The sequence below is a fragment of the Muntiacus reevesi genome, chromosome 13 (assembly GCF_963930625.1).
Source record: "Muntiacus reevesi chromosome 13, mMunRee1.1, whole genome shotgun sequence".
Classification (NCBI taxonomy): domain Eukaryota; kingdom Metazoa; phylum Chordata; class Mammalia; order Artiodactyla; family Cervidae; genus Muntiacus; species Muntiacus reevesi.
Window position 1 is genome coordinate 69,501,555 of NC_089261.1, and position 24,639 is coordinate 69,526,193.

At 38.2% G+C, this 24,639-nt stretch overlaps 1 protein-coding gene across 5 annotated transcripts in view; it reads right to left on the reverse strand.

The window, feature by feature from the left end:
• KLHL2 (kelch like family member 2) overlaps positions 1 to 24,639 on the reverse strand; it is a 162,497-nt gene that overhangs the window by 106,571 nt on the left and 31,287 nt on the right. For 4 of the 5 annotated variants that reach the window (XM_065904664.1, XM_065904665.1, XM_065904666.1 and 1 more), the window contains exon 3: positions 22,707 to 22,813. The exons of the other annotated variant lie outside the window; for it this stretch is intronic. In XM_065904664.1, the coding sequence (XP_065760736.1) occupies positions 22,707 to 22,813 (107 nt within the window). The remainder of the gene's footprint in view (positions 1 to 22,706; positions 22,814 to 24,639) is intronic. 5 annotated transcript variants of the gene reach the window in all.

Here is a 24,639-nt window from a genome sequence, read left to right on the forward strand (position 1 = left end):
TTCTGTGACTTTGTTTTTTTTTTTGTTTTTTGCTTGTTTCTGTTTTTTTTGTTTGCTGATTTGATTTTTTTTCTTCTTTTTTTTTAATATTGTATTTTTGGGAATTTAACCTCTACTCAAGATTTTTAGTCTTTGCTTTTTGGTATTTGTTATCAACCTGGTACCTTTACGAACCCAACCTTCAGTACCCATTTTCACTCGGGAGCGGGATCACTAGCCTGATTGCTCTCTACCCCTTTTGACTCTCCTTTTTCTTCACCAGGTCGCCTCTATCTCCCCCCACCCCCTTTTCCTCTCTGCCCAACTCGGTGAATCTCTTTGCGTGTTCCGGGCTGTGGAGAACACTTAGGGAACTGATTACTGGCTGGACCCGTCTCTCTCCTTCTGATTCCCCCTTTAATCCTCCCGGCCACCTCTGTCCCCTACCTCCCTCTTCTCCTCTCTGTGTAACCCCATGAACATCTCTGAGGGGTCCAGACTGAGGCAAGCACATAGGGAAGCGATTACTAGCTAACTTGCTCTCTCCCTTTTGATACCCCCTCTGCTCCTCCTGGTAACCTCTAACTCCCTCTTCCTTCTTCTCTTCTATGTAACTCTGTGTACCTCTCTGGGTGTCCCTCACTGCAGAGAAACTTTTCATCTTTAACCTAGATGTTGTATCATCAGTGCTGTATAGATGGAGAAGTCTTGAGGTTACTGTAAGAATAAGACTGAAAACCAGAGGCAGAAGACTTTAGTCCAAATTCTGAGAACACCAGAGAACTCCTGACTCCAGGGAACATTAAATGATAGGAGCTCATCAAACGCCTCCATATCTACACTGAAATCAAGCACCACCCAAGGGCCAACAAGCTCCAGAGCAAGACATACCATGCAAATTCTCCAGCAACACAGGAACATAACCCTGAGCCTCAATATACAGGCTGCCCAAAGTCACACCAAACCCACTGACATCTCAAAACTTATTACTGGACACTTCATTGCACTCCAGAGAGAAGAAATCGAGCTCCACCCACCAGAACACCGACACAAGCTTCCCTAACCAGAAAACCTTGACAAGCCACCCGTCCAACCCCACCCACAGCGAGGAACCTCCACAATAAAGAGGAACCACAGACACCCAGACCACAGAAAGGCCACCCCAAACACGGCAACATAAACAAGACGAAAAGACAGAGAAATACCCAGCAGGTAAAGGAACAGGATAAATGCAAAAAAAAACAAACAAAAGAGGAAGAGATACGGAATCTACCCGATAAAGAATTCCAAATAATGATAGTGAAAATGATCCAAAATCTTGAAAGCAAATTGGAGTTACAGATGAATAGCCTGGAGACAACGATCAAGAAGATGCAAGAAAGGTTTAACAAAGACCTAAAAGAAATAAAAAACACTCAATATATAATGAATAATGCAATAAATGAGATAAAAAACACTCTGCAGGGAACCAACAGTAGAATAATGGAGGCAGAATATAGGATAAGTGAGGTAGAAGATAAAATGGTAGAAATAAATGACACAGAGAGGAGAAAGAAAAAAGAATTAAAAGAAATGAGGACAACCTCAGAGAACTCTGGAACAATGTAAAACACCCCAACATTCGAATCATTTGTCCCAGAAGAGGACAAAAAGAAAGACCATGAGAAAATACTTGAGGAGATAATAGTTGAAAACTTCCCTAAAATGGGGAAGGAAACAGTGACCCAAGTTCAAGAAACTCAGAGAGTCCCAAACAGGATAAACCCAAGGCAAAACTCCCCAAGACACATATTAATCAAATTAACAAAGATCAAACACAAAGAACAAATATTAAAAGCAGCAAGGGAAAAACAACAAATAACACACAAGGGGATTGCCATAAGGATAACAGCTGATCTTTCAAAAGGAACTCTTCAACCCAGAAGGGAATGGCAGGATATACTTAAAGTGATGAAAGAAAATAACCTACAACCCAGATTACTGTACCCAGCAAGGATCTCATTCAAATATGAAGAAGAAATCAAAAGCTTTACAGACAAGCAAAAGTTGAGAGAATTCAGCACCACCAAACCAGCTCTTCAACAAATGCTAAAGGTTTTTCTCTAGACAGGAAACACAGAAAGGGTGTATAAACTTGAACTCAAAACAATAAACAAAATGGCAACAGGATCATACTTATCAATAATTACCTTAAATATAAATGGGTTGAATGCCCCAACCAAAAGACAAAGACTGGCTGAATGGATACAAAAACAAGACCCCTATATATGCTGTCTACAAGAGACCCACCTCAAAACAAGGGACACCTACAGACTGAAAGTGAAGGGCTGGAAAAAGATACTTCATGCAAAAAGAGACGAAAAGAAAGCAGGAGTAGCAATACTCATAAAAGATAAAATAGACTTTAAAACAAAGGCTGTGAAAAGAGATAAAGATGGACACTACCTAATGATCAAAGGATCAATCCAAGAAGAAGATATAACAATCATAAATATATATGCACCTAACATAGGAACACCACAATATGTAAGACAAATGCTAATAAGTATGAAAGGGGAAATTAACAATAACACAATAATAGTGGGAGATTTTAATAATCCACTCACACATATGGATAGATCAACTAAACAAAAAATTAACAAGGAAACACAAACTTTAAATGATACAACAGACCAGTTAGACCTAATTGATAAATATAGGACATTTCACCCCAAAACAATGAATTTCACCTTTTTCTCAAGCACACATGGAACCTTCTCCAAGATGGATCACATAGGGGCCATAAATCTAGCCTTGGTAAATTCAAAAAAATTGAAATCATTCCAAGCATCTTTTTTGACCACAATGCAGTACGATTAGATGTCAATTACAGGGGGAAAACGAATCACAGAAGAAATCAAAATATGCATAAAAATGAATGAAAATGAAAACACAACAACCCAAAACCTATGAGACACTGTAAAAGCAGTGCTAAGGGGAAGGTTCATAGCAATACAGGCATACCTCAAGAAACGGGAAAAAAGCCAAATAAATAACCTAACTCTACACCTAAAGCAACTTGAAAAGGAAGAAATTATGAACCCTAGGGTTAGTAGAATGAAAGAAATCTTAAAAATTAGAGCATAAATAAATGTAAAAAAAGCAAAAGAGACCATAGCAAAAATTAACGAACCCAAAAGTTGGTTCTTTGAGAAGGTAAATAAAATTGACAAACCATTAGCCAGATTAATCAAGAAAAAAAGAGAGAAAAATCAAATCAACAAATTAGAAATGAAAATGGAGACATGACAACAGACAACACTGAAATACAAAGGATCATAAGAGACTAATACCAGCATCTATATGCAAATAAAATGGACAACTTGGAAGAAATGGACAAATTCTTAGAAAAGTATAACTTTCCAAAATTGAACCAGGAAAAAACAGAAAATCTCAACAGACCCATCACAAGCACAGAAATTCAAACTGTAATCAGAAATCTTCCAACAAACAAAAGCCCAGGACCAGATGGCTTCACAGATGAATTCTACCAAAAATTTAGAGAAGAACTAACACCTATCCTACTCAAACTCTACCAGAAAATTGCAGAGGAAGGTAAACTTCCAAACTTATTCTATGAGGCCACCATCACCTTAATAACAAAGCCTGACAAAGATGCCACAATAAAAGAAAACTATAGGCCAATATCACTGATGAACATAGATGCAAAAATCCTTAACAAAATTCTAGCAAACAGAATTCAACAACATATTAAAAAGATCATACATCATGACCAAGTGGGCTTTATCCCAGGGATGCAAGGATTCTTCAATATTCACAAATCAATCAATGTAATACACCACATTAACAAATTGAAAGATAAAAAACCATATGATTATCTCAATAGATGCAGAAAAAGCCTTTGATAAAATTCAACATCAATTTATGATTAAAAATCCTCCAGAAAGCAGGAATAGAAGGAACATACCTCAACATAATAAAAGCTATATATGACAAACCCTCAACAAACATTATCCCCAATGGTGAAAAATTGAAAGCATTTTCCCTAAAGTCAGGAACAAGACAAGGGTGCCCACTCTCACCACTACTATTCAATATAGTTTTGGAAGTTTTGGCCACAGTAATCACAGCAGAAAAAGAAATAAAAGGAATCCAGATAGGAAAAGAAGAAGTAAAACTATCACTGTTTGCAGATGACAAATTGATGTTGAAATTACTAGAGCTAATCAACGAATATAGTAAACTTGCAGGATATAAAATTAACACACAGAAATCACTTGCATTCCTATACACTAACAATGAGAAAACAGAAAGAGAAGTTAAGGAAACAATATCATTCACCATTGCAACGAAAAGAATAAAATACTTAGGAATATATCTACCTAAGGAAACAAAAGACCTATATACAGAAAACTATAAAACACTGATGAAAGAAATCAAAGAGGACACAAATAGATGGAAAAATATACCGTGCTCATGGATCGGAAGAATCAATATAGTGAAAATGAGTATTCTACCCACAGCAATCTATAGACTCAGTGCAATCCCTATCAACCTACCAATGGTATTTTTCAGAGAACTAGAACAAATAATTTCACAATTTGTATGGAAATACAAAAACCTCAAACAGCCAAAGCAATCCTGAGAAAGAAGAATGGAACTGGAGGAATCAACCTGCCTGACTTCAGTCTCTACTACAAAGCCACAGTCATCAAGACAATGTGGTAGGCACATAGACAGAAATATAGATCAATGGAACGAAATAGAAAGCCCAGAGAAAAATCCACACGTGTGATTCAGTACATGTGAATCAGTTCTGATGAGGTGGATGAAACTGGAGCCTATTATACAGAGTGAAGTAAGCCAGAAAGAAAAACACCAATACAGTATACTAACACATATATATGGAATTTAGAAAGATGGTAACAATAACCCTGTATGCAAGACAGCAAGAGAGACACAGATGTATTGAACAGTCTTTTGGACTCTGTGGGAGAGGGCGAGGGAGGAATGATATGGGAGAATGGCACTGAAACATGTAAATTATCATATGTGAAATGATTCGCCAGTCCAGGTTCGATGCATGATACACGATGCTCGGGGCTGGTGCACTGGGATGACCCAGAGGGATGAGATGGGGAGGGAAGTGGGAGGGGGGTTCAGGAGAGGGAACACATGTATATCCATGGCAGATTCAAGTCAATGTATGGCAAAACCAATACAATGCTGTAAAGTAAAATAAATAAATAATTTAACAAAAATAAATAAATAAATTGCTGCATGCTACTAAAAAAACAAAAATAAAAACAAAACAAAATTGGGAAAGGAGTATGTCAAGGCTGGTGTACTGTTACCCTGATTATTTAACATTTATGCAGAGTACATCATCTGAAATGCTGGGCTAGATGAAGCACAAGCTGGAATCATGATTGCCACGAGAAATATCAATAACCTCAGATGTGCAGATGACACCACCCTTATGGCAAACAGTAAAGAAGAACTAAAGAGCCTCTTGATGAAAGTGAAAGAGGAAAGTGAAAAAGCTGGCTTAAAATTCAACATTCAAAAAACTAAGATCATGGCATCTAGTCCCACCACTTCATGGCAAAGAGATGGGGAAACAGTGGAAACAGTGACAGACATTATTTTCTCGGCCTCCCAAATCACTGCAGATGGTGACTGCAGCCATGAAATTAAAAGGCACTTGCTCCTTGGATGAAACCTAGAAAGCATAATAAAAAGCAGAGACTACTGTGCTGACAAAAGTCCATCTAGTCAAGGCTATGGTTTTTCCAGTGGTCATGTATGGATGTGAGAGCTGGACTATAAAGAACACTGAGCACTGAAGAATTGATGCTTTTGACCTGTGGTGTTGGAGAAGACTCTTGAGAGTCCCTTGGACTGCAAGGAGATCAAATCTGTCCATCCTAAAGGAAATCAGTCCTGAATATTCACTGGAAGTTAATTCACTGGATGCTGAAACTGAAGTTCCAATACACTAGCCACCTGATGCAAGTCAAGTGAAGTGAAGTGAAGTCGCTCAGTTGTATCTGACTCTTTGCGACCCCATGGGCTGCAGTCCACCAGGCTCTCCATCCATGGGATTTTCTAGGCAAGAGTACTGGAGTGGGTTGCCATTTCCTTCTCCAGGGGATCTTCCCGACCCAGGGATTGAACCCGGGTCTCCCGCGTTGTAGGCAGACGCTTTTACCATCTGAGCCACCAGGGGAGCCCACTTGATGCAAACAGCCAACTTATTAGAAAAGACCCTGATGCTGGGAGGGATTGAAGGCAGGAGAAGGGGACAACAGAGGACGAGATGGTTGGATGGCATCCCCGACTCAATGGACATGAGTTTAAGCAAGCTCTGGGAGGTGGTGAAGGACAGGGAAGTCTGGCATGCTGCAGTTCATGGTGTCACAGAGAGTTGGACACGACTGAGGGGCTGAACAACAACAATTTATTATGAAAACCAGATGTCTTCTACATCACTCCATTAAATACTTAGTACAAGACCCCCTTCCTACTACCCACTGAACTAGTTAAGCATTCAGGGATCATAAATAAGATCCTCTTTTATGGAGAGAAATGGAGAAGCAGAAAAGAGAAGGAATTGCTTCTAAACCCACGGGACTCATGAAGAGTTAGAAGCAGGCTTGGACACACATGCATGGACATACAATGGCCCAAGAATAGGAAGACATAAGCAATGGTGAAAGAAAACTCAGTTAAAAACGAGACAGTCTAAAAATAATGTTGAGCACTAGGGGACATCTTGCCAAAAAGGTTTAGTTCTACATTCATCAAGTTTTGATACCGTGCAGGGTCCTGTGGGGCTCCTGGTCACAAGGCCTTTTTTGTCCCCCCATTTCTTTCATTATAGAAACAGCCTTTATTCAGCCTCCATGACTTTCCCTGAGTTCCAATGGGCAGACGCAAGCAGTTGTTAACTATGGAAGGGAGGTGAAACAGTCAAAAGCAGCCTTGGGGCAAGGTCCTGTTTAAACATCAAAGGATACACACAACAATGTTTTTGAACTATTTTGCAGATATTGAAATTCCCTCCAGGTGGGAGAAGTAGATGATTAATGATGGTATGCTGCCCACAAGCATGTAGATCCCAGACCAGTTGAACCTGAAGTTTGATGATGCTGACTCCTACTTATCTCACCACCAACCCATCAGAATGTCCACAGACTGATACATCACATGAGAGATAATCAATATACTCAAAACTATCCAACCTAAGCAGTGAAAACCATTTGCACCACCTTCATTACATTAATTTTTTGATGTCTGATAATGCCCTCTTTGAACAATTATTACAGAACTTCTCTTTTTCCCAAGAAGGGACACATGGTTTTGCAGGCATGAGGCCACCATGTCATCCTTTGCTGGCAAAGCAATAAAGCAATTCTTCTCTACTTTACCCAAAACTCTGTCTCTGACATTTGATTTGGCACTGCTGTACAGAGAAGCCAAGCTTTCAGCATCAAAGATAAAAGAAGTATGAAAACAATGCCATCATCCCTTGCCTGTTAGAGAAATAACACAATGGTTTCCAGGTTTCTTGAAAATTTGTTTTTGATGTCTGGGTCCCACATAGTTAAGTGGAAAAAAAAACCTTCTTGGCAATATTTCCACCTGCAATTCTCTACTGAAATGTTAACAAAAACATTCCAATTTTAAAAGAAAATGTGATGAGTGACGAAAAGTGGATACTGTACAATAATGTGGAATGGAAGAGATCATAGGGCAAGAGAAATGAACCACTATAACCACACCAAAGGCCAATGTTCATCCAAAGAAGGTGATGCTGCATATATGGCACAATAGGAAGAGAATCCTCTATTATGAGCTCCTTGGAGAAAACCAAATGATTAATTCCAACAAGTACTGTTCCCAACTAGACGAAGTGAAAGCATCACTTGAAGAAAAGCATTTGGAATTAGTTAACAGAAAATGCATAATCTTCCATCAGGATAATAATACATAAGCGTGTGTTTCTTTGATGATCAGGCAAAGCCTGTTACAGCTTGGCTGAGAATTTCTGATTCATTGGCCATATCACCAGATATTGCACCTTCAGATGTCCATTTATTTTAGTCTTTACAAAATTTTCTTAATTAAAGAAATCTCAATTCCCTGGAAGATGGTAAAAGGCACCTGGAACAGTTCTTTGCTCAAAAAGATAAAAAGTTTCCTGAAGATGGAATTATGAAGTTGTCTGAGAAATGGCAGAGGATAATGGAACAAAGAGTTCCAGAGACTAGCAAGGAGAGATAAGAAAGCCTTTTTAAGCAAAAAATGCAAAGAAATAGATGAAAACGAAAGAATGGGAAAGACTAGAGATCTCTTTAAGAAAATTAGAAATACCAACCAAGAGAACATTTCATGAAAAGGTAAACACAATAAAGAACAAAAACAGTATGGACCTAACAGAAGCAGAAGATATTAAGAAGAGGTGGGAAGAATACACAGAAGAGCTATACAAAAAAGATCTTGATGGCCCGGATAACCATGACAGTGTGAACACTCACTTAAGAGCCAGACACCCTGGAATGAGAAGTCAAGTGGACCTTAGGAAGCATCACTATGAACAAAGCTAGTGGAGGTAATGGAATTCCAGCTGAGCTATTTCAAATCCTAAAAGATGATGCTGTTAAAGTGTTGCACTCAATTTGCCAGTAAATTTGGAAAACTCAGCAGTGACCACAGGACTGGAAAAAGTCAGTTTTCATTGTAATCTCAAAGAAAGGTAATGAATGCTCAAACTGTTGCACAATTGTACTTATTTCATATGCTAGCAGAGTAATGTTCAAAATCTTTAAGCTCCAACAATATCTGAACTAGGAACTTCCAAATGTACAAACTGGGTTTAGAAAAGGCAGAGGAACCAGAGATCAAATTACAAACATCCACTGGAGCATAGAAAAAGCAAGAAAATTCCAGAAAAACATACTTCTACTTCATTGACTATACTAAAGCCTTTCACTATACAGATCAAAACAAACTGTGGAAAATTCTGAAAGAGATGGGAATACCAGACCACCTGACCTGTATCCTGAGAAACCTGTATGCAGGTCAAGAAGCAATAGTTAGAACCAGACACGAATAGACTGGTTCAAAATTGGGAAAGGAGTATGTCAAAGCTGTAATTGTCACCCTTCTTATTTAACTTATACGCAGAGTACATCATGTGAAATGCCAGGCTGAATGAAGCACAGCTAGAATCAAGATTTCAGGGAGAAATATCAATAACCTCAAATATACAGATGACACCACCCTCATGGCAGAAAGTAAAGAGGAACTGAAGAGCCTCCTGATGAAAGTGAAAGAGAAGAGTGAGAAAGCTGGCTTAAAACTCAACATTCAGAAAACTAAGATTATGGCATCCGGTCCCATCACTTCATGGCAAATAGATGGGGAAACTGCAAACAGTGAGAGACTTTATTTTCTCGGGTTCCAAAATCACTGCAAATAGTGAGTGCAGCCTTGAAATTAAAAGATGCTTGCTCCTTTGAAAGAAAAGAAATGACAAACCTAGATAGCATATTCAAAAGCAGAGAAATTACTTTGCCTACAAAGGTCCATCTAGTCAAAAGTATGGTTTTTCCAGTAGTCTCATATGGATATGAGAACCAGACAATTAAAAAGGCTGAGTGTCTTTGAACTGTGGTACTGGAGAAGAATCTTGAGAATCCATTGGACTGCAAGGTCAACCAGTCAATCCTAAAGGAAATCAACTCTGAATATTCACTGGAAGAACTGATGCTGAAGCTCCAATACTTTGGCAACCTGATGCAAACAGCTGACTCATTAAAAAAGACTCTGATGCTGGGAAAGACTGAAGGCAGAAGGAGAAGGGGACAGCAGAGAATGAGATGTCTGGATGGCATCACCAACTCAACAGATACAAGTTTGAGCAAATTCCGGGAGATGGTAAAGGTCAGCAAAGCCTGGCGTGCTGCAGTCCACAGGGTTACAGAGAGTTGGACACAACTGAGCGACTGAACAACAACAAGTGAACAAAACAGTGACGACGTTGTTCATAAAGTTCTTGGTAAAAATGAAAAATGTGTCTTTTATTGGTTTGGCCAGAAAGTTCATTCAGGCTTTTCCATAAAATCTTAACAGAAAAATCCAAACCAACTTTTTAGCCAATCCAGTATTTTCACTTAAAAACCAAAGGAAGCTTTTGGCCAACCCAGTAACACTTAAGTTATTGTGTTCTAACTTTGAAGGATTTCAGGCATCAAACACTTACTGAACATTTACTATACAGGTTGAGCTAAGCACTTTCACTAGTGAACACTGTACCATTTTTCAGAAAAGAAATGAAGACCTCCAAATTGTAAACATTTACGGACACATGTATGGATGGAAACATTTCCATCTTAAGGACCTTAATTGGGACTCAAAGTCCAGAATAAACTGATAACTGTGTTTACCCATTCTGAAGTTCTAAGAAGTGAATAGATTTAAGAGGGCAAATCTTAGGATCAATAAAAAGTGCATATGATTCTAACTTTAGTTACTGCTTAGCACACAGAAAATTGAAAAAATAGTAAAAATATAATATAGACTTTATACTATGCTGAAACACTAAGACTTGAATGACAAATTACAGCCACATTTAATAAATAAAATGTATTCCATTACTTTTCAAGTTACATTGTGTCAACCCTTCCAATCATTATTGCCCTTTTGCTTTTAGGTTACAAACACACTACCAACATATTGGTATCTTCCTTCTGACAAGATGACCCGAATGCCCCTGCCAGGCACTGGCTATGGTGGTATGGTACAAAATTCCCCAATTCTACAACTAATCTAAGGCAAACACGGTACCTGCATTTCCCTGCCAATTTGGCTCTAGTTTGAGGAACTTCTGCAGACTAGAGTCATATGCACTTTATGTGCAATACCCTATTTAATGCTCTTCACAGCAGTCAGTGATGCAAGAAACTTTGTGTCCTCTCTGTCTAACCCTTCTTCCTTCCCCCAAAGCCTTGGGTAACACCCAGACATAGAAGGTGGTCAATGAGTACTCCTTGATGAAGGAAAAGCACAAATCTTAAGACAAATACAACATGCTCCCAACTTTAAAAAAAACTCACATCTTACACAAGTGATAATCTCTCTTCTTGTTCTAATTTACCTTACTAAATGATGTTCAGTGTGACAGAAGAAATTATCAAAAAGCACTCCCCAAAAAGAAGAGTGAAAATAATTTCTTATTTCCCACTGGATTTCAGATATTTTAGACTGTGGCATGAAAGAAGCCTCAAACATATTTGTTAAGGAAAAGGGCATTTTAAATGCCACATCTGTACACAAAAATGTAGTTTAAAAACACAAGAACCCAGGATTTCCCTGGTGGTCTAGTGGTTAAGACTCCACACTTTCACTACAGTGGGCATGGGTTCGATCCCTGGTCATGGAACAAAGATACTGCATGCCACCATCAACCAAAACAATACACGCAAAAAAGATAGATAAATGAATAAAAACACAAAAAATAAATTTGATATATTATTTTTCAAGTAACAGTTAAACAACCTGGCCTTAATGTAAACTTCACAAAAGAAAAACCGGTGCTACATCACAGAATTACTTTTCACTTCCCTTCTTCTACCAGAATACTTGGAACTAAGAAGAGTAACAGAACTCTTTTTTAAGTGATATAATTTGAATGAAAATTTCACTGAGAGTTTAAGGAGATGAAAAACAGGGCCAAAAAGAATATCTGCAGAGCCCCCATCTTCAAACAGGCGAATCACAAGGAACAAGAGGAGAACAGGGTAGCACTGTGCCTCTGTAGACATGTCTTTGTACAGCCGATCACCGAACCAGAGGACACAAACATCACAGCGCGTAATGGCATGGAAGCACGCCAGGTCTACTTGTGGGCCTCCTCATATTTTTTATGAAAGATAATATAAATACAATAAGACTTCAGCCAGGAAAATAGATAAACAATGGGTTCATAGTCTAGCAAATCTTAAATATATGTACACTAAACCCCCAGGCCAAATCTCCATGTCTTATTTTACCTAATCTCTGCCAAACTGCTATTTAGTGGATTCAAAAGACGAAAATGAACAAAGATTGCCAGAAAGGTAAATAATATCTACTACCAAAGAACCATAAAATTCTAGCCTACCAAGTACATGAAAAGATGCTCAACATGATTAGTCATCAGGGAAGTGCAAATGAAACTATAAGAGATGCCACTTCACATTCATTAGAATGACCACAACTGGTGGGGGAAAAAAAAGAGTAACAAACGTTGGTGAGGACATGGAAAAATGGAAACACTTATACACGATGTAGGAATGTAAAATGATGCAGTCACGGGGAAATAATATAGCAATTTTTAAAAAGTTAAATTTACCACATAACCCAGCCATTCCACACATACGTATCTACCACCATGAGAACTAAAAATTTGTGCCCACACAAAGAACTACACCATGAATGTTCATAGCAGCATTAGCCATAATTGCCAGAAACTGGAAACAACCTAAATGCCCATCAGCTGGTAAAAAAAACAGTCAAAATGTGCTGTTTTCATACAATGGAATCTACTTAGCAATAAAAAGGAACAATCTGATGATATATACTATGACATGGATGAGCCTCAAAAATATTACATAGGGACTAAAATGCTATGAAGTTGATTTATGGTGATGGCAGTACTAATCAGTAAATTTATTAAAAATCACTGAAAATTAAAATGTAAAATATGTCTCAGTAAAATTGTAAAAATCACAATCAAGGTACTCAATTCATACTTTATATGTGTCAGAAATTAACACAGTATTCCCATTTTGCAGCTTGGCATAGCAATCTAAGATTTGACCAAGTATTCTTAGGCAGAAACAGGCTGAACTGCAAGAAGTACCCAGCTACCATTTAACTGAGACATTAGGAATACTTATAGAATCAAAACGTCTTCAGGGTCTCATCCCCATCATTAGGCAAATTCAAAAATTGCATGTCAACTAAAATATGAAGAGGTGAGCATCACTAGGGTAAAAAAAAAAAAAAAGGAAGGATGAAAGAAACAAAGAAATGAGGGAAGCTGAGATGTAGTTTAGATTAAAAAGTAGACAAGGAAGAAAAACAAACGTAATGAGATCTCCCATCACCAGCATCCATGCCTCTGGATGTCAACAGCTCAGGGAGTTTGCAGACTCCCTGTCTGTAAAAAAAAAAAAGTGTCATCTTTTGAAGGGAAAGGAAACTAACTCTTCTTGTAATTTTAAATTAATCATTACATTTTGTAACTGGAAAATAAAATATTTATCAAAAGAAGTCTACTTTAAGACATTTTCAATCTTTTACCCTTACAATACAATGACCTTTAGGAATTGAGGGTAAAAACTAACCATGAAAATTACTGCCAATATAAATTGAACATTTTCTATGTGCCAAATAAAGGACAAACATACATGATCTCATATAATCTTTATAAGAATCCTAGGAATCAATATTATTATCCCCATTTTCCAAAAGGGAAAACTGAGGCCAAAACTGAAGAAGAAACTAGTGATCCCAGATTCAGTAATTCTGACGAGGGCTTGAAGGAAGGCACTTCACTAGGGAACTCCTAAATTAGGGCAGCACAATGCAGATCAAATACTCCTTTTACAAACCTAGAAATTCTGTTTGGAAAAGTCTAGAGGAGTAATAAACAAGATGGTCACTGAACTGAAATCAGGACATAAAAATGTGACTAGTCCCTCTCTGACTTTTCTAATCAGCCTCAGCTAAAGGCACCATCCCCAAATCACTTGCCCAATATGGTTCACAACCCCTCTACTGTCTTTCCTACATTTGTCTTTTCTATAATTAATTGATTTTATTTATTCATTTATTTTGACTGAGCTGGGTCTTCGCTGCAACGGGTTTCTTGTTGTCACGGCTCCTCTTGTTGCAGAGCACAGGCTCTAGGTGTGTGGGCTGCAGCAGTTACAGTGCATGGGCTCAGGAGTTGCAACACACGAGCCCTGAGTGTGGGCTCGGGAGCTGTGGCGCTGAGGCGTCACTGCAGCACAGAGAATCTTTCCAGACCAAGGATCAAACCCGTGTTCCCTGAACTGGCAGGCAGATCTTAACCACTGGGCCACCAGGGAAGTCCCTTTTCTTACATTCTTGACTGTTTAACTCAGTTCAGGAGCAACAAGAATGTAACATGTTGAAAAGTGAGGTGGTCTCCAGAGTCCTCACTACTCTCAAAACACTAAGCCTATTCTCTCCACATTGCCTCTGCAGTTTTTTTGTGTGTATAAACCCTTTGTACTCATTACATTTCAGGAAATGTCAGATCCCCATCCCTCAATGCTGTCCATCACAGTCCTCACTATCTGTATTACTGCTCTGAACAGATCTTCCACAAACTATTATATATTTAAAGTGTGCACATCTATTAACACATGCCACGCTGTTAGTCTGCTTGGATTGTTCAACGCTTGCACCTTGACCATCCTAATAAACCATCCTTTCACAAAAAGCAAAAAAGTGTGTATAACTCATTTCTCCAATGATATTAATAACTTACTGGTACAAGAAGTGGGCTAATATTGTTTATTACCCCTTGAAGCATCTAGCAGAATGCTGGGCATAGGAAATATTTAAATTTCTAAAATATGAACAGATTTGCATTTGTGTTTTTTTCCTATAACTATGTATTTACAAGCATTTGTTTGTTCTATCAATAATCTAAGATGATAAGCTCATTTTTGGAAAAGATAATAACTTCATTTTCTTGAACAGTACTATACTGGATATTTAGATTTTGCTTCCCTAAGAATGAAGTTAAGGGAGGATGTGGCCCGGTTGGCAGAGTAGGAAGACCTGGAGCTCACCAGCTCCTACAGACACACCAAATTACAACTATTCACACATCAACTATAAATGAGAATGACCTGAAGACTAGCAGATATCTCCCACATAAAGACATAGAGAAGGAACCACAATGAGAAGGGTAGAAGGGACAATGACAAGACCTACTCAAGATCTAACTCACCTGAATGAGCAACCCACAAACAAGAGTATAATCACAATTACAGAGGTTCTCCCCAAAGAGTAAGGGTTCCAAGCCCCACATCAGGGTCCCCAGCCCAGGAATCCTACACCAAGAAGACAAGCCACTACAACATCTGGTTTTGAAGACCAGAAGGGCCTGAGTGCAGAAGAGCAAGAGGGCTGTAGGAAACAGACTCAGCTGTTTCAGGGATGTGCAAAATTTCATACACTCTGAGACCCAGGACAGAAGCAGTAGTCTGAAAGAAGCCTGGGCTAGACCTATACACTGATCTTAGAGAGGCTCCCAAGAGGCAAGAGATCACCCTGAGGGCACCAGTGCTGGTGGCAACCATTCTGGAAATGTCATTCTACCACAAGGACCCTGCTGCTGGCAACGCCATTTTGGGATCCACCCTACAGACTGTTAGCTCCAGGGGCTTACCTGCACACCAGCAAGCTGGCAGCAGCCCTGTGCCCCAACCAGGGTTATGCAGACAGCCTCAGGGGAAGCCGACCCCAACCTCCAGCCCGACTAGAGCCACTATGCAGGGCACATCTTGCAGCCAGCCAGGCCAGGAACCAGGAATCTGCCTACCAAAGTGCCCACAGTCCTCTCCCCACCACAACAGAAGGAGCCACACAGTCCATATGGGGGCACCCCAAGAACATATACCTCTGAAATAGGAGGGGAGCAAGCTACTGGGCCCTACAGGATGTCAACATATAAGGCCACTTCTCCATGATCTAGAAATATAACCAACTTGCCTGAGAAATACAGAAAATTGGGCAAAATGAGGAGAGAGCAAAATATGCTCTACACAAAGGAATAAGACAAAACTTCAGAAAAGAACTAAAAGAAATGGAGGCAGGCAACCTACCTGATAAAGAGTTCTCATTAATGATCATTAAGATGCTCCATGAATGTGGGAGAAGAATTAGATGAACACAGTGAGAATTTTAAGAGACTTAGAAAATATAAAAATAAACCAAACAGACGTGAAGATAAAACACTCAGAAAAAAGAAACTGGAAGGAAAAGTATTTTAGATGATACAGAGAAGTGTAATAGCAATGTGGAAGACAGAGTAGAGGAAATCATCCAAGGTGAACAGGGTAAAAAAAAAGAATTTGAAAAAAATGAGAGTAGTTTAAGAGACCACTGGGACAATATCAAGCATACTAACATTCATATTATAGGGGTACCGGAAAAAGACAGAAAAGGGTAGAGAAGTTACTTGAAGAAACAACAGGTGAACTTCCTTAACCTAGGGAAGGAAATAAACATTCAGTGAGAGGAAGCAAAGAATCCCAAACAAGAGGAACTTAAAGAGGTCCACGCCACAACAATTGTAATTAAAATGGCAAAAATTAAAGATAAAAACAAAATCTTAAAAAGCAGCAAGAGAACACCCCAGACTGTCAGCTGACTCCAGCAGGAACTTAGCAGACCAGGAGGAGTGCCATGATATTCCAGCTGATGAAACAATAAAATCTATACCACAAATGTTCTACCTCCAAGGTTCTCATTCAGATTTGAAGGGAAAGAGGAGAAGAGTTTTCCAGATGAGCAAAAGCTAAGAGAGTTTAGTACCACCAAACCAGCTTTATAAGAAATGAATTCAAGGAATTTCTCTAAGTGAAAAAGAAAGACCCAAACAGAAACATGAAAATTGGGAAATGAAAATTCTCACATGTAAAGGCAAACAAATAGTAAAGTTAGTAGATAAGCAGCTTAAAGGCTAGAAGGAAGGTAAAAAGGCAAAAATAGTAAAATCATTTATAGCTACAATAAATAGTTAAGGGACATACAAACAAAAAGACGTAAAATATGACATAAAAAACATTAAATAAAGGGAGGTAGAAGTAAAAATGCAGGGCTGTTACAATGCATTAGAACTGCAGAGATCTTCAATTTAAAATAATCACGTACATACACGCACAGGTTGTTATACATGAACCTTAGGGTAATAACAAGGATTCCCTGGTGGCTTAGTGGTAGAGAGCCTGCCTGCCAGTGAAGGAGACATGGGTTTGATCTCTGGGCCAGGAAGAGACCTCATATGCTATAAAACCACCCCATATGAGCCACAACTGCTCAGCCCACTTGCCACAACCCCTGAAGCCTGCATGCCTAAAGCCCATGCCCTGCAACAAGAGAAACCACTACAATGAGAAGACCTCTCACAGCAATTAAGAGCAGACCTCACTCGCTGCAACAAGAGAAAAGTACACACAGCAGAAAAGACCCACCACAGCCTAAAACAAACAAATAAATAAATCTTTTAAAATTAACTAAATTACATGACATTTTAATAGGAATATTAAAGAAAAAGGAACAAAAGAGAACCATAAAAATGACCAGAGAACAATTAACAAAATGGCAAGAACTACATGTACATCAATAGTTTAAATGAAAATAAACAGACTGCTCCAATCAAAAGACAGAATGGCTGAGTGGATTAAAAAAATAAAACCTATCTGTATGTCTCCCAGGTGATGCTACTGGTAAAGAACCTGCCTGTCAATGCAGGAGACATAGGAGAGGCAGGTCCAATTCCTGGGTCAGGAAGATCCCCTGGAGGAGGGCATGGCAACCCACTCCAGTATTCTGGCCTGGAGAATCCCCATGGACAGAAGAGCCAAGAAGTCTACAGTCCACAGGGTCAGACACAACTAAAGCACACACATTTGCTACCTACAAGAGACTTAGTCCAGACCTAAAGATACACTCAGACTAAAAGTGAAAAGATAGAAAAAATATTCCCCATAAATGCAAATGAAAAGAAAGCTGGGGTGGCAGATGTATATCAGACAGGACAGACTTTAAAACAAAGATGTTATCAAGAGACAAAGACGGGCATTACGTAACGATCAAGGGATCAATCCAAGAAAATATAACAATTGTAAATGCATACGCACCCAACATGCGTGCATGCATGCTAAGTCACTTCAGTCGTGTTTGACTCAGTGTGATCTTACGCACTGTAGCCCACCAGTCTCCTTTGTTCATGGGATTCTCCAGGCAAGAATACTGGAGTGGGTTGCCGTGCCCTTCTCCAAGGGACCTTCCCAACTCAGGGATTGAACGTGCGTCTCCAGTGTCTGCTGCACTGGCAGGAGGCTTCTTTATCACTAGTGCCACCTGGGAAGCCCAACACAGGAGTACCTGAATAAATTAAGCCAGCAGGATTACAATAGTAATAGGGGACTTTTAACGCCCCATTTATATCTATGGACAGATCATCCAGAAAAAATGTCAATAAGGAAACACTAGCCTTATCTATCTGACTAGATAAATTTTCTATGTATATATAGAATATGGGCTTCCCTGGTAGCTCAGATGGTGAAGAATCTGCCTGTAACACAGGAGACCTGGCTTCAATCAGAACATAAGCAAAAAGCAGCAGAATACACATTCAAGTGCACAAAGAACATTCTCTAGGATATGTTGCCACAAAACAAATCTGAATAATTTTTAGATGACAGAAATCATATCAGTGATATGAGAAGAAAAATCAACAAGAAAAAAAATGAAAAAGCACAAACACATGCAGCCTAAACAATATGCCACTGAACAACCAAGAGGACACTGAAGAAATCAAAAGGAAATAAAAATCTGGAGACAAATTAAAATGAAACACAATCCAAACATGACACAATAATCCAAAGTCTATGGAACACAGCAACAGCAGTTCTAAGAGGAAAGTTTTCAGTCATACAAGCCTACCTCAGGAAATAAGAAAAATCTCAAAGCAATCTAACCTTATACCCAAAGGAAATGGAAAAATTAAAATAAACCAAACCTAAAGTTAGTAGAAGGAAAGAAATAATTAATATCAGAGCAAAAATAAATAAAATAAAGACTAAAAACCAGAAAAGATCAGTGAAAGAGCTGGTTCTTTGCAAAGATACACAATATTAACAAATCTTTAGCCAGATTCATAAAACAGGGCCCAAATAAACAATTGAGAAATTACAGATGAAACCACAAAAATACAAAAGATCATTAGAGATTACTGTGAACAAATATACATCAACAAATTGGGCAATTTAAAATAGATGTATTCCAAGCAATATAAAATCTCCAAAGACAATCAGGAAGACTGGTTACCAGTAATGAAACTGAACCAATAATTGTGAAAATTACCAACAGAGAAAAATCCAGGACCAATAGGTGATATTCTAGCAAACATTTAAAGAGTTAACACCAACTCAAACTATGCCAAAAAACTGAAGACAAAGGAACACTTTGGAGTGCATGCTGTAAGATCAGCATCACCCTACCAAAACAGGCAAAAACACCACCCCAAAATAAAACTACAGGCAAGTACCACTGATGAACACAGGTGCAAAAACTCTCAAAATATTAGTACAATGAAATCAACAAGGCACCAAAAAAATCATATACCATATCAAGTGGACTTTATCCTACAGACATATGATTAAAGATGATTTAATAATCCACAAACCAATCAATGCGATATACCACTTTAACACACTGAAGAATAAAAATGATATGATCATATCAATAGATGCACAAAAAGCTATTGATAAAATTCAATATCCATTTATGATAAAAAAAAAACTGTCTAGAAAGTGAGCACAATATATATATTGTGAACCTACCTCAATATAATAAGGCCATATATGACAAGCCCACAGTTATCATACTCAATGGTGAAAAGCTGAGAACATTTCTTCTAAAATCAGGAACAAGACAATGATGTTCACTCTTGCCACTTTTATCCAACATAGTTTTGGAAGTTCTACCCACAGCAAACAGGGAAGAAAAATAAATAAAAGGAATCTAAATTGGAAAAGAAGAAGTAAAACTGTCAATGTTTGCAGAGGACATGACCATATATAGAAAATCCTAATAATGCTACCCAAAACTATCAGAATTAATTTAATACATAAACTCAGTAAAGATCTAGGATAAAAATGTAATATTCAGAAACATGCTGTGTTTCTATACACTAATAACAAACTATCAGAAAGAGAAATTGATCACATTTACAATTTCATCCAAAAGAATAAAATACCTCAGAATAAATACAACCAAAGAGGCAAAAAAACTTGTACTTTGAAAGCTATAAGACATGGATGAAAGAAACTAAAGACAACAAAAGCAAATGGAAAGAATACTATGCTCATGGGTTGGAAGAATTAATATGGTTAAAATGATGATAAATCCTAAGGTAATCTATAGATTTAAAGCAATCCCTATCAAAATACCCATGATACTTTTCACAGAACTAGAACAAATAATTTTAAAATTTGTCTGGAAACACTCCAAATAGCCAAAACAATCTTAAGAAAGGAGAACAAAGAGGTTGGTATCATGTTCCCTGACTTTAAATTATATTACAAAGCTACAGTAATCAAAATAGTCTGGTATTAGTACAAAAAAAAAAAAAATACATGGGTCAATGTAACTAAATAGAGAGTACAGAAATACATCAAAACTTAAATGGTCAATTAATCTCCAACAAAGAGGGCAATGGGGAGTAGACAGTCTCTTCAATAAATGATGCTGGGAAAAGTAGCTACATGCAAAAGAATCCAACTGGATTGCATTCTAATATCATGCACAAAAATAAACTCAAAATGGATTAAAGACCTAATGTAAGACCTGAAACCATAAAATTCCTAGAGGAAAGCATAGACAGTATGATCAAAGCAATATTTACTGGATTTCTCTCCTCAGGGAAGGGCAACAAAAGCAAAAATTAACACATGGGACTACACGAAATTAAGAAGCTTTGGCACAGCGAAAACTATCAACAACTAGGTCGGCAGCCTACCAAGTGAAAGAAGTATTTCCAAATGAACCATCCAATAAGGAGTTTCCATCCAAAATAAACAAAAAAACTCATACAACTCAACATCGAAAATAAAAATAAAAATGGGCAGAGTACTTGTATAGACATTGCTCCAAAGAAGACATACAGATGGCCAACAAACGTATGAAAAGGTAGTCAGCATCACTAACTACCAGGGAGATGCAAATCAAAATCAAAACAAGACTTATATCATACCTGTCAGAATGGCTATTTTCAAGAAGTTAACAAATAAGAAATATTGGTGAAGATGTAAAGAAAAACCCTTGTGCACTGTTTGCAGGATTGTAAACTAGTAACTACTATGGAAAACAGTATGGAGGTGCCTCAAAAAATTAAAAATACAACTGCCATATGATTCACCAATTCCACTTTCTTCACACCTGAAGAAAACAAAAACAGTAACTGGAAAAATATGTGCACCTCTACATTCATTGCAGCACTGCTTACAATAGCCAGCATATAAAAGCAACCTGTGTCCACTGATAGATAAAAGGATAAAGAAGATGTGGTACATATACAATGAAATATAAATAAGCATAAAAAAGAATGAAATCTTACCGTTGCATGGATATACCTAGAGGATATCATGCTAAGTGAAATAAGTCAAACGGAGACTACAAATACTATAAGATTTCATATGTGAAATCAAAGATAACAAAACAGAATCAACAAACACAGAAAAAATGGGTGATTGACACAGGTGAGTACAGTGGAAAGGGGGAGAATTAGGTGAATAGTTAAGTGATACAAACCTATAATTATGAAAAGAATAAAGACACGGGGATGTAATATACAACATAAAGATAGTAATATTATAGTAACTCTGTATGGGGATATGTGGTTGAAGGACTTATATAGTGATCATCTGATCATTTCATAAAGCATGTAAATGTCAAATCATTAAACAGTGCTCTTGAAACAAAATATTGTACATCAACTATATTTTTTTAAAGAGTTTAAAGACAGAAAAAATGAATTCAAAGGCTTCCAGCGTGGCATGAGTAAACTACTTTTTTGTCCAAAATACTAAAATTATTCTATGTATTTTTATAACTAAGTATGCACTCTATTTTCTTATATTTCTGAATCAAAAGGCATTTACTAAACATTTATTTGTTCACTATAGACACTGATGAGGCAAATGTGAAAATCATTTGAATGCAGAACAGTAAAAGCAATTTACTTTCGTCAAAATAAGGAAGTGCTAAAAGCTCTTATAAACTGCAAGAAGGCAAACTTAGCCAATATATGCTAATATAAATGCAAAAGGGGGACCTGAGCATAAAATTGTACTTGTATGTAATGTACACATATATGTACACAACATGATAACAATAATGAAAAACAAAGATGAAGAGTAATTTAGAACAAAACAATAGCATTTTCTTCTACTACAATGTTTAATTTCATAACAATAAAATGTTCATAAGAAAATAAAATGTGGGACTTCCCTGGTGGCACAGTGGTAAGAATCTGCCTGTCAATGCAGAGGACAAGGGTTTGATCCTTGGTGCGGGGAGATTCCACATGTTATGGAGCAACTAAGCTCACGCGCCACAATTACCGAGCCCAAGCTCTAGAGCCTGCGAGCCGCACCCACTGAGCCTGTGTGCCGCGGCTACCGCCGCCCGCGCGCCTGGAGCCTGTGCTCTGCAACCAGAGAAGCCATCACAATGAGACGCCCATCACTGCAGTGAAGAGCAGCCCCCTCTCACCACAACCAGAGAAAGCCCTCGTGAAGCAAGGAAGACGGAGTGCAGCCATAAATAAGTGAATATAAAAACAGAAAATGTGGAAGAAAAGCCCACTTCTGTTTGCATTTCATAAACGTCCATGACCAAACATTTCATACCTGTAAACATGGCATGAAAGTAAGGACTACAGGCAGCCAGCACCACTCTATGAGCAGAAATTTCCATGTCTTCGGCCACAATCGTGACATCACACAGCAGATTCTGACTGTTTACGAGAGAGAGAGAGAAAATTTAAATGATAACAACAGTAAATGTACTGAACATCCTATGAAAACTTTTACAGTAAAAGCCCAGTTTTCTGAAGACTTAACTAAAAACTGCCATCCTTAAAAATGAGTTCCCAAACGTGAGTCAACTGCATCTTTATGTCTCTTTTCCTTTTGTCGATAATCCCTCCTGGTGCTCTAGTTTCAAGATGGATCTTAAATGGAATTACACTGAACACCTCAAAATCACATAATTACTCATTGATCCAAATCTTTTATCACATAACTATCTTGGCCCTACTGGCTTACTGGTAAGGTAATTAATATGAGTTAGTCGCTCAGTTGTGTCCAACTTTTCAAGCCAATGGAGTATAGCCCACCAGGCTCCTCTGTCCATGGAATTTTTCAAGAAAAACACTGGAGTGGATAGCCATTCCCTTTCCAAGGGATCTTCCTGACCCAGGGATCAAACCGAGTCTCCTGCACGGCAGGCAGATACATTACCATCAGAGCCACCAAGGTAAAACAGTGGCTTACTAGCTGATGTTCATTAACTAATAAGATAAAAACAAAGGCAAACCAGTATTAAGTCACACCCTGGGATAGGTCACATGGAGTTTAACGCCACATTATAGACCAAAGACATGTTTAGTTCTAGTATTCAATTCCAGCAACAACATATTTTTAAAACAGTACTTGCAGACAAGAGAGATTTGACCAGGCTTCCTATCATTCAGCCAGTTTGTGTCTACTGAACGTGGCCCTTACCTTTTCCTTCCAAGTGTGCATGCTCACAAGATGTTGAATGACTTTGGATGAGGAGAAGATAGCTACAAATAAAGTCCAGCAATAAAAATAACAGAAATTTGTTTTAGCAGCCCATACCCAAAGTATACATGGTGAGTTTATATTTCTACTATGTGAAATCGAATTAGGCAATTGACTAAAAAATTAAAGTCTTTCAGAATGAAGGTATAAACAAAGTTGCTAATTAGCAAAATCTACATTTATTCATTCATTCGTCAAATATCTAAAGTGCATACAGGGCACCAAGGACAATGTCAGTTTACCACAATAAATAAGACAATGCCCATGATAGAAAGGAATCTACCCTGGAGGCTGGGAAAGAGACAACCTAACAGATACTCACAAAATGAACTGACAGCTCTTAGGATGGAGGAGCCTGGGAGGCTGAAGTCCATGGGGCTGCGAAGAGTCGGACACGACTGAGTGACTTCACTTTCACTTTTCATTTTCAGGCATTGGAGAAGGACATGGCAACCCACTCCAGTGTTCTTGCCTGGAGAATCCCAGGGACAGCGGAGCCTGGTGGGCTGCTGTCCATGGGTCGCACAGAGTCGGACACGACTGAAGCGACTTAGCAGCAGCAGGGCAAGTGTGGGAGGCTGGAGTACACAGCACACAGGCCAAGCCCTAACATACAGGAAAGCTTTGGAAAGAGGATAACTTCTAAGCTCAAGTCTGGAGAAGAACAGGGGTTACACAGGCCTCATACAAAACTCAAATGACACAGAAAAAAATAGGCACTCATCTACCAAGTGAAACATCGTAACAATTGGTCAACTCCTTTGAAAATAAATCACACCCAAATATATCAACACACTCTTTGGTTTTCAGGTATCAAAGGAGTGAATTTCTAAGACTAGAAAACCCTATCATTTCTGTATATACAGAAACCTTCCCTAACCATCGGGAAGGCATTCCAAGACCTCCAGTGGATCCCTAAAACCACAGATAACACTGGAACCTGTATGTACTATGTTATTTCCCATACATATATACCCATGATAAAGTTTAATTGATA